General features: G+C 43.2%; 1 protein-coding gene across 2 annotated transcripts in view; it reads right to left on the reverse strand.

Moving 5' to 3' along the window:
- Nucleotides 1-2,202: 2,202 nt before the first annotated feature.
- rorb (RAR-related orphan receptor B) overlaps nucleotides 2,203-10,799 on the reverse strand; it is a 22,252-nt gene continuing 13,655 nt past the window's right edge. The window contains exons 1-10 of one of the 2 annotated variants that reach the window (XM_086110944.1): nucleotides 9,727-10,614; nucleotides 8,462-8,547; nucleotides 8,213-8,354; nucleotides 7,218-7,649; nucleotides 6,800-6,921; nucleotides 6,370-6,502; nucleotides 6,179-6,286; nucleotides 5,879-5,989; nucleotides 3,956-4,068; nucleotides 2,203-2,936 (exon numbers count right to left, since the gene is read on the reverse strand). In XM_086110944.1, coding sequence (XP_085967070.1) covers nucleotides 2,772-2,936; nucleotides 3,956-4,068; nucleotides 5,879-5,989; nucleotides 6,179-6,286; nucleotides 6,370-6,502; nucleotides 6,800-6,921; nucleotides 7,218-7,649; nucleotides 8,213-8,354; nucleotides 8,462-8,547; nucleotides 9,727-9,841 — 1,527 coding nt within the window. In that variant the 5' untranslated portion in view covers nucleotides 9,842-10,614 and the 3' untranslated portion in view covers nucleotides 2,203-2,771. Of the gene's footprint in view, nucleotides 2,937-3,955; nucleotides 4,069-5,878; nucleotides 5,990-6,178; nucleotides 6,287-6,369; nucleotides 6,503-6,799; nucleotides 6,922-7,217; nucleotides 7,650-8,212; nucleotides 8,355-8,461; nucleotides 8,548-9,726; nucleotides 10,615-10,799 lie in introns of those variants that run through there. The other variant, XM_086110945.1, reaches the window with a different exon arrangement.

Here is a 10,799-nt window from a genome sequence, read left to right on the forward strand (position 1 = left end):
ATAGTAGACATAATAATAACAATAATAATAGTAAATAGTAATAAAATAAAAAATAATCTTACAATGCAAACATGACAGTAGTAAATGCCTCCACTTCTTATTGCTACAGTGTCCTACTTACAGTGTTTATGTTACCACTCGTTCTTGCCAGCACATCCTCTCGCAACCCCATCCCACCTCTCAGATTCACAGTCTTACTAGGGAAAATAAAAACATCTCACTCAAAAACTTCAGAGTTGGAATTCACTGTCCAGCGTTGTCGTGATGTTGCACGATTCACAGTTTGCGAGTGAATTTCCCCACAGGAGCCCAGAAGCAGCAAAATAAGCAGTAAACATAAGTGTACGCAACGTGATGTCAAGAGCACACGGATATGGAGCAAATAGATCTCTCCTTGTGCTACACGCCACAATGCTTATCATATAATCTGGGCAGTAACAAGATTTGGACAGTGAATTCATGCCCTGTACACACAGACACACACTAATCAAAGCCTTGTCTGGGCAGATTCCATTGTTAGCATATGCTGCTTTTGAATCGCAAAAAGTACATCTATTATAATCAAAAATTTGTTGTTGTTGTTGTTGTAAATTTGCAAAAATATTGAACCCTCTTCTAATGCAAAAGTCAGAAAAGAGCTGTTCCCTGAGAGATGCTACGTAGTGCATCAAGCCTCAATGAGCAAGTGATTGTCTTACAGAGTCACCGCCGGGCTGGGGGCTGAGAGGTTGAATGAACCCATGTTTCAATTGAGCTAATTTAACAAGGAACAATGTCCGTGCGTATGATACGCATTACATTTGGCCACTGTGTAAGGAACATTGGTCTTCAGTTACCAGAAAATAACCACTTTTTGTGCACATGTAGCATCATTGCTGGACATGCCCAGCAGTGGATTAAACTGCAGATCTTTTTCAAATTGGCGCCAATATTATCTGTGTGTGTGTCCGCTTTTTAAGATGAAAAGAATCACTATTTGTTTGTTGTTTGTGTCGATTGAGAAAAATCATTGTCAGACATGACAGTTTACAAAAATAATGCATACGGAGCATCTAGTGGCCAAAAACAGGACTGCACAAATTTTCCAAGCCAAGTGTCCTCCCTCAAAAGGTTAGACCTTGAGCTCACGTAGCTTTTTGTTACTCAGTGGCCAAATTGCAATTACAAAATAAGTCAACATTAAGGCAATTGAAAACAAAAGAGACAAATTGCAAGTGCTAATAAATACGTAACTGCGAACAAAAAGCAAACAAGGTGATTGTCTATCACATTTTCTGTGTCTATTTCAATTGGAGAAGTGATCATTGGTATTTAGGATGATTCTTGTTCACGTCAGGCAACCAGTGCTCTGCGTGTATCCTAACCACAGCCCATCTCACTTCTTGCGAAAAACACTGAAAACAGCCTGTGATGGAATTCAGTACCTTCCAATATAGTGCATATTAGTTGAAAATTGCTACCCTGTTCAAAACAACAAAAAATGGCAAAGAAGATCGATGAGATTAAAAAACGAAAAGGCAGTGTAAAAATTATTGCTCATTGGATTCTTTCATATTCATAGCCCGGAGTGGTCCAGGATGTTCAGGGACCTGATTGTGCAAATAGTGACGGGAGGGATGAGGGGATACGGCAATAATTCAGGTCTTTGAAGATTCAAACGTTACCTTCAATTAAGATTGCGTTTCTTTTCTCATCTTTCTCTCCAGAGGTGAAAATCCTCACCGCCCTGAAGTCAAGGCCCTTTCACACAAGGAATGTATGAAAGGGCACAGCTTGATTTTGGAAATGACCTTTCTTGATTGTTTGTTTCTCGATGATTGTTCAAAAGCAATCCAGCTTTTTGGGATTTAGTTATTGCAGCAACAATATAGAACAGTACTGTATACTTTATCACCTTGAAAAGTAGCTAGTCTTTTGTTAATTCATCTTATGTTCTTCTTTACATCTCTACACGTTTGCATCAGAAAGATGCTATTCCTTCTATACATATGAACAACATCCAGACAAGGCTCCTATATATATATAGATAGATAGATAGATAGATAGATGTATATATATTTATATGTATATATATAAACAAATGAAAATTGGCTCCCAGTTTTACCCAATATTCCTTTACAAGTCTTAACTTTACAAATTCTGTACACAAGAACGTATCAGTCAAAATGAAAACACTTAGACAAGGAATAATCAGCCACAGTGGACTGTTGTATCTTTAAATTAAGACTAACTTATTTCAACAGAAGTAATACTGGAATCCGCTCTGTACTAGGAGAATATCTACAATAGCTTCTCTAATTCCGCAGTTCCATCCCCCATTCGGCATTTTAAAACTATTTCTTCATCTCAGAAAAAAAAAATCAACAAAAAGGTTTCTCTTTTTCAAATTCCAAAAAAATGTCAAGTACCCATATTTTAAGACTGGCAGCATAAATCGTTCCTAGATTTTAAAGTCTGTACATTTCTGGTCAGGAGACAAGAAGAAATAGCCCCCGCTAAGGTCGTGGCTTGGGCCACGTTTCATTTCTATATACATTCTTCAGACTGTATCGGTGAACCGGATGGGATAAGTGCTGGACATTCCTAGTATTGTTGGTGGTAACTGTAAGTTTCTGGCAGATGACCACTCACCTCCCCGGTCTCGAATGAAACAAGGGGAGCTGTGAAATATGACAAAGACGTGGGGAGGTATTGCCAGCGTTGTCTCGTCAGACATAGTGGTCCTTCTTATTCTCTTGTTCCTCCACGGACATTGTTGCTTGCGCAGGCAGTCACTTGGGCATGGACATGGCAGAGTTCGGGTCGGGATTGAAGAGTTCTTTATAGAGCGGCGGGAAGAGAACGTTGACTGTTTCTGGATGAAGCTGCTGGAAGGCTTGAAGCTCCTCCGTGTGGAGCGTACACAGAGCAGACAATGTTGGGATACGACTGATCAACTGACAAAGAAGAGGGGAAAAAAAGAAAGATATTTGGGTAAATGTACGACGCCTGGCCATCTTAGAGGAAGCTCACCCAAAGTGACTGACATCACACTGGCCGTTCCAATCCCATTTGACATAAAGGCAAGCATGCGTCACATTGACCTTTGCCTGAAACGCGACGACAACCGAAATAGACAAATGCACATTTTACATTGAGGAAAACGTTGAAATGTTGCTTTTACAACACTCAAACAAACTCCCCAAATGAATGCATCCATTACATGCAGTGAAAATGATTTCATTATGTACGTCATCTCCTATGACTCGATTCATTTTTGATTAGGAAATCCGAAACGCAATACAACTGCAACGAATGAAAATAGTGCCAGCGTGAATTGCCTCTTTCAGTTCTACCTCCATTTGTGTTAACACTAAATTTGACAGACTTTCAGATGCCTCCATAAAATATAAATACAAATAATACATATTAAGTGGATATCAAAAAGGAAAACACCTGTTCAGACCCTCATTTTCCCCAAGGTTAACTGCCAGACACAGTCGTGAGATACATCTGTCCACTGTATTTTACATATTTGTGGATTATTGTCACCTTCCCGTGGTAAATGCATAAATCAGAACAATCTGCGTGATTTTTTTTTTATCTTGGGGGGAGAGGGGGGGGGGCCTGTGGGAGCAACTGATGCTCTGATGAATTTATTTTCACGGAGAGGAGAAAGACCCAGACAATGTGACAAAAGTAACCAAATCCTGTGAAACTGCCACAGCCGCGAAAGTCTCACACACAAGGCCACCACTGAGAGAGGTCAATTGTGTTCATAAAGGCATTGAGCTCGATCGTTAGACATTGAAAATCTTCATACTGGCTAATGTGTAACTGCATCAGCTTCCTTGTATTCTGTCTGAATTTCACTTGATTCATTTGATCATTATTCTCTCCGTCATACCTGTTCAGATGATCAGCTGCTGCTTGATTGTGCTACAGTATGATCTTTGTGACCGACGGCTTAGCCTACCTTAGCCAAGGCGTCTTCGTCCATGTGGTTCTTCTGCATAATGTGCTGCAAAGTAAAGTAGATCTTCTCCTGGAGTTTCTGGACTTTGCGGGGCTCCATCAACCACGGACGATCTGGAAAGGGCATTGAAAGACAAGGCGGTTGTTCATTTTACATGCGTAACTCGTTTCATGACGTTAGGATAAGGTATCCAGACCAATTCCAATATATATTGATAAAGATGAAGTCCATATGTTGTCGGTCAACAGTATTGTTTTTGTATTTTAAGTCTCGAGGCCCTCCGAGAGCCTGTAAAGTGACTTCGGTGACTTGTTTCTAAATACCTAAAATATGCTTGGAGATGAGAGCTGAAAATCTGCAAAGACTGTGAACAATTTACTGCTGAGTTGTTGAGATTCATTTGTTCGTTCAACCCCTCTTCGAACATATCAATTGTACAGATTTTTGGTGCATGGCTAAAATGAAGCTCAAGCACCGCACTTGGGCCTTCTGGCATGAGTCAGCCAGCCTCTCCACTGCCTTCATTCTTTCTCCTGCAATTGCACTTTTCCTAGTAATAATGTCTTAAACTATTTCTACCACAACAGCATGTGGTTAGCGACCAAGCTATTCATCCATCCATTTTCTGAACCGCTTTATCCTCACAAGGGTCACTGGGGCCATGCATGTTTTTGGAATGTGGGGAGAAACCGGAGTACCCGGAGAAGACCTACGCAGCATGCAAACTACACACAGGGAGGCCGGAGCTGGAATTGAACCCTGCACCACTGCACTGTGAAAAAAAAGCCTTCTCCCTGAAGCGTTTTGTGTTCATTTGGACGGGTCGAATTCTGGTCTGCGAGGAGGCCAGTGGGCTAGCTCGTAGCGGGCTTGCAACCTGGTAGTGTGGCGGTCCAATTCTCCACTGCGCCGCACATTGATCCACGCAAAAGAGACACTTCAGGGAAAGTTTATTACGTTCACTCATCCTTAAGATCGCTAACCCACGAGCTCGCTCACTAAGGAGCAGAACCACCGGGCCGGTGTTCAAGTACGTCACCGCCTCACTTGGAGTTGCGTGATTTGTGGATCCGCATAGTTTAGACAATTCAGGGAAAGTTAATAGCTCGTTTCTTAAACCAGCGGTGCATGCTATTCAGCCTGTGGATTAAACTGACACATACTGTATGAACAAACATTTGCGTGACTGGTGAAGGTCAAGCCGGGCATGTTTTCAGCACATTCAGAGGACAGGCTGAGAGGAGGTGTCTATTTTTCACGATTTTGGAGCCGCCTTTTATATACTTGGTGATTTATTTATTTTTTTCATTCAAATTTGTCAAGATATGCTCACCCTCTTGTGGGGTGTGAAATCTGTAAGACATTTCTAGTTTCACTTTACGGGGACTTTAATAGACTTCATGGCCTCTTCTGCTTGTGATCTTTTTCTTTATAAAGCAAGGACTATGTACCCCTTCTTTCTGCAACGCTGGATGAGCTCAAAAATGGCACCACTGAACCCATCATCACTGTCAAATTTGTTTGATTGTCTTTATTTATAATATGTAAGTAAAGTAATATTCAAATTGAAATAGAAATGAAAATGCACATTTATAAATAGATCAAACAAGAAAGAAAAAAATCAAAGAGAAATGAAAATGATGGCAAGGCAAAAACAGACGATGACTTGCTCGAAAAGGGTTGGGAAGAAGACTTTGTAAAGATCCCACTTATCCAATTATTCAGGACGGTATTCATTTAAAAACCCCAAATATAATTAATACTACTCAGCTTAGCTGTACATTTCTTCCCTGTTTTTCTCTCATCAATTATCCAATACTGTCTCAATATGTAGATGTAAATACTGTAATAACTTCATCTGAGTATTGACTTGTATAACAATTTCTACCGTGATTTCAACACAATTGGTGGGTGATCACTGACCTGTGGAAATTAGGACAGCTGCCGAGAAGAGAGCGATCTCCTCCTCCGTCAGCTGCAATGAGCACAAACTCTTGGCAAAGTCAAACACCGCGCTCACTAAGTCATCACAACCTTGAAAGCAAACACAAGGACGAGGACAGAGGAGAGGAATAAAGTCAGTACTCTTATCGTAGTCCTGAATGCTCAGAGGAACACCAGTGTTTTCCAGGACAAATGCACCATACATTTTCCTTCACTTGGCTCTCTCTGTCTGTCATTTATGCGTGAACGAAATGTACAGCGAAGCTAATCACTTCTTACCGAGAGCTTTGAACATCTGCATGCCTCCATACTTCCCCTCAAAGAGCACAGTGTTGTTAAGAGGGTTGAAGGCCCTGCACATCCTCACCAGGACCACCTCTAAACAACCTGAGAGAGCCAGACAGAGACCGTTGGAGCCCGAACGTTTCTTTGGTGCATACCGAGTACAAGGCCACGAGAAGTCGACTCACCTGATTTGAGCAAGAGGATCTGGTCATTTTGACACAATTCCATAAACCCTGAGATGCGCTTGGCGAACTCGACCACATACTGGATGGCATGTGTGATCTGAATGGCACACTGCTGCCACAACACGTCCCGAGGCTAAACCAGAGCACATCATTTACTCGGTTAGAGTTGCATATGTTGCCTGTGTGTTGTTTTTATTCATGTCACTATTCATAATTGAAATCCATTCACACTCTCAGTGCACGCCATTGTTCACGAAAAACCTGAATTACTGTTAGCAACGTCTCATTGAAGTGTACGATGTATGTCATATTTGCATGACATGGTAGTGAACAATCCTGTCAAGGGTGGGGGGGGGGGACAACACAGGCTATCCTAAAGTCTAAATTGTTGACATGAAATAAGAGAGATAGAGTCATAAAAACAATTCACCTTGCTCTGATACATTTTGACTTCCTCATAGGAATGTGTCTGCCAGGCCAACTGCTGCAGCTCCTCCGAGGTGTACTGACACGTCTCCAGATGAGACTTGATGATATTCTGAGCAATGCGGTCTGGAGGAGAGGTGGGAAGTCAATTTACTATCTGCTTAACAATCAAGGCATTCATTCATCGATGGCTGTTGTGTGTGTAGACATGTTCTGTTTGTATATTTGTATTATTAGTTCAGAGATTTTTATACTATCCAAGAGTCAAAGAGAGTCACCGATTTTGCTGTTTTGTCACCTGTACTACTCTTAAGATGCTCATTCTCATTCACATGTTGTTCTTATAGGTCTGGTTTGTGGCAATTTCACATCTAAATATGTTATGATGGATGGGTGGGATGGAGTGAAGACGTGATCTTTACCTAGTTCTCCCATGCTGACGTTGTTGTGTCCCAGTTGACTGTCCTGGTAGCCTCCGTAGCTGAACAGGTTGGGCACTGGTGTCAGGTCGTACACCGGCTCCTGTTTAATGTGCTTCATGCCTGACATATCCAAACCGGACTGGTCTGGAGATGGCTGGGTGGAGTCCATCCCATAGTAGCCCCCTGGAAGTCCAGCGCCATTACTGTGGCCACCCTTGGGCAGGTCAATGACATGACCATTGGCATAAGTGCCCCCAATCTCATGGTTAAGGGTTGACAGTCCATTGGTTAGGCTAGATGAGTAAACACGTGCCAAAGCCTCCGCTTCCCCTGTCTGTTGCTGCCGCTGCTCTTGTAGTCGTGCCTGGTGCTTTTGGACCTCTGCATACAGACTGTCACGTTGTTTCTTGGACATACGGCCAAATTTAACAGCTAAGGAAAAAACAACAACAACAACAACAACGGGCAGAGACACACGCATGATTAAGAATTCAGAATGAGGAGTGTTCAAGGGTGTTAAACTCATTCTTGTCACGGGCCACTTTGGAGTTATGCCTTCCCTCAGAGGGCCATTACGACAGTGAAACCAAATAAATGTTTAATCCTCACATCGTATTGTTACGTGTACAGAAAAAAATGGATGGATTATTACTTTTGAAATCAGTCAACTATTTGTTTGTTTTTTGTTCGGTTATTGTTCAAGTAAGTGTATTTTTTTGTAAAATCTCCACTTTAATTATTACACATGACAATTTTGTGGCAGATTTTATCAAGGATCAAGTAAGTAGATTTGCTTTCGCGGGCCATATAAAATGATGTGGCGGCCCAGATCTGGCCCCCGGGCCTTAAGTTTGACGCCCTAAAGGAGTTTTAGTCCAGCCTGATCGATGAATGAGTAATACCTTTGTCCATATTGTGTTTACTTGTGCATTTATGTCTGCATATTCCATTTCACATACAGAATGCAAGCAAATTGTGGCTGAAAAGGGCCTCACCATCTCTGGACATTCCTAGGGCTAGACACTTCTGAAGGCGGCAGTGTTGGCATCGGTTGCGGTTTGTTCTGTCAATGAGACAGTTCCTCTGGCGGGGGCAGGAGTAGGATGCGTTGTTCTGCTGACTCCTTCTGAAGAATCCCTGTTTGCACGTCAACACCACGCATGAATACTCACTCACAGGTATCTGAACAAAGTCGACAAACTGCTTTTGGATGTTGCGTTGCCTTCCGCTTCATGAAGTCTTACCTTACAACCCTCACATGTGATGACTCCGTAGTGGATCCCTGATGATTTGTCTCCGCAAATTTTGCATGGTATTACTTCGATTTGGGCTGCAAGCAGAGAAAGGTGTAAAAAAAACACAACTATATTTTTACATTTTTAAATGGGAGGTGAAGTAAAGCACAGTGATCGGACTTCAACTGCACGCGTCTTAACTTGGTGACATGGTCTTGGTAAATATTTCTAGAATGTCACTAGAAGGGCACATGGGGGCATACAAAAGAAAATGCCTGTCATCCATATGGCCATAAGGCCTTTGTTTCGCCTCAGATCTGCGATCCCTAGGCTCAAAGGTGCGGATCAAACCGTCGCCAATTCCTAGCGGATCGCAGTGAAGTCCGTAAGGGAGCCTCCACGCCGAATTGACGGGACTTTCCATCACTGGAGAGTTGGTGCGAAGTGGTAATGACCTTTGGGTCAGCAAAATCCCGCGGGACCGCGTCCGGCGGTATACAAATCCACCGCAGTCCTGGCGTCAAGCGCCTAGCAAGGTGGCGGACCGGATCCCCAAGCCGACCATCCCCCTGGGTTATGAAGGAATGCCCACCCTTCAAAATAAAACACCGGGCCCGGCGCACCCACTGTCCAACCTCGGGTGCTGCAGACCCCCTGGACCACCACCGTCGGCCACCGCGCTGCCGTAGACCCTGGCCACGGGGTCGAAGTGCGGGGGCGGGGTTGCGACCCGTCCCCCTCCCTCACGCTACATAGCCCCCAGGATGGCGACCCCCCCCCCCCCCCCCCCGCTCCTGTCCCCTCAACCCGTTTCCCCCCTCTCCCGATCCCATAAGGCCCCAGTGGAGTGGCAGTGCGCATGTGAGTACTACAATAGGTTATGTCTAAGAGTTATGAAAAGACCTTCACAAGGGCAGTGTGACATGGAGACCTTGTGTATGGCTTTGCAGGAGTTTCTCTAATGACTGCGACATCGCGGACCGCATCCACGCTCCCAAGCACGCACTCAAACACCTTGGTGGCAAGGCAGCATTAATTGCGGGTCCCTTCTTTGTGTTCCACTGACAGGAAACACCCCTGCAGGTGAGTAATGTTGTCCATAATGATAAAAGAGGTTACATCACTGCTGACCACTATTCACTCACACAGTCAAAATTTCCCCCACTTTTCAGCCTTTTCTTTATCATCCGCGCACTGAGTTATTGAACAACATTTTTCCCCCCTTTTAAAATCTAAATTGACTGCATTTATTTGCCTTTGAAAATATTACTCACTGTGTATAGGCAGCTCCATGTACAGCCAAAACCAAAGACAGACTATATCAGCAACAGAAGCTGCTTCCGTGTAACACACTAGCGCACCTGTCGCTTGTGTATTTTCGCCTGTCATCCATAGTCTATGGAAAGCGAAAGCTGCACTTCCTGTTAAGGGTTACGTACGAAGATGTATGCGGTGATAGGCAGGTCTGTCTGCTGAGATGGCACAGTCTCTAAAGCGATTATGCAGCCTATCTAATCCCAAATTATTTCCCAACAAGCTTAAACTCTGCTAAGACATCCATTCACCTGTAAACTTTGCTCAGCATTGCTCAGTTTGTCTTGAATTTGGCAGGTTTGGTTCGGTTGGCCAGAAATTCATCGAGAGTTCAAAATCATAGTACTGTGTTTCTATTAACGTGTCTTTCATATGGGTTAACAATGCGACCAACAAAAAATTGTAAACCTTCTGTTGTCAAAATGTATAAGCACACCCCATGTACTCATGGTCCTGTTCTACACCACTGCGAAGCAAAATGAGTGTGATAAAAATAACATTTCTCTGACTGCGTTGAGCAAAATGGTGCCTTTTTGTCTGTTTTTAAATCAGCTCTTGTATTAGCCTCTACTGCATTGTTAAGGAGCACCAAAAGAAAAAGTCCGCGAGTGAATCAATGCTCCATACGTATATTTATCCATACCTACAGTATATTTTTACAGCAGGCTCCATTTCATGTGCACTCACAAATGAACGAGCTGTGTGTAGGAATGAGTGTTCAGTGTGTATAATTGGTTAATCCCATAATGGGCTCAATTTGAGACAGTTCTGTCTAATGCGACTGAGTGGTCATAGACAGGGACCGCTGGGGACACACTGGATACTTACTTGTCCAAACCCTCATATGCAGATGAAGGATTGCTTCATTTCTCACCAGTGTGGTGCACAACAACACTTTCCAGAATGATCATTGACTGGCTTTTGGATCCGCTGGGAAATCAAATTTTGCTCAGAATAGTCCAAAAGGATTTAACGTGTTTTGGAAAAGAGTCCCTCAAATGTACAAGTCAAGCAACGGATCATTGTGTCGCTT

Source organism: Hippocampus guttulatus, chromosome 5 (assembly GCF_054856545.1).
Source record: "Hippocampus guttulatus isolate MCC_2025c chromosome 5, RoL_Hgut_1.0, whole genome shotgun sequence".
Lineage (NCBI taxonomy): Eukaryota > Metazoa > Chordata > Actinopteri > Syngnathiformes > Syngnathidae > Hippocampus > Hippocampus guttulatus.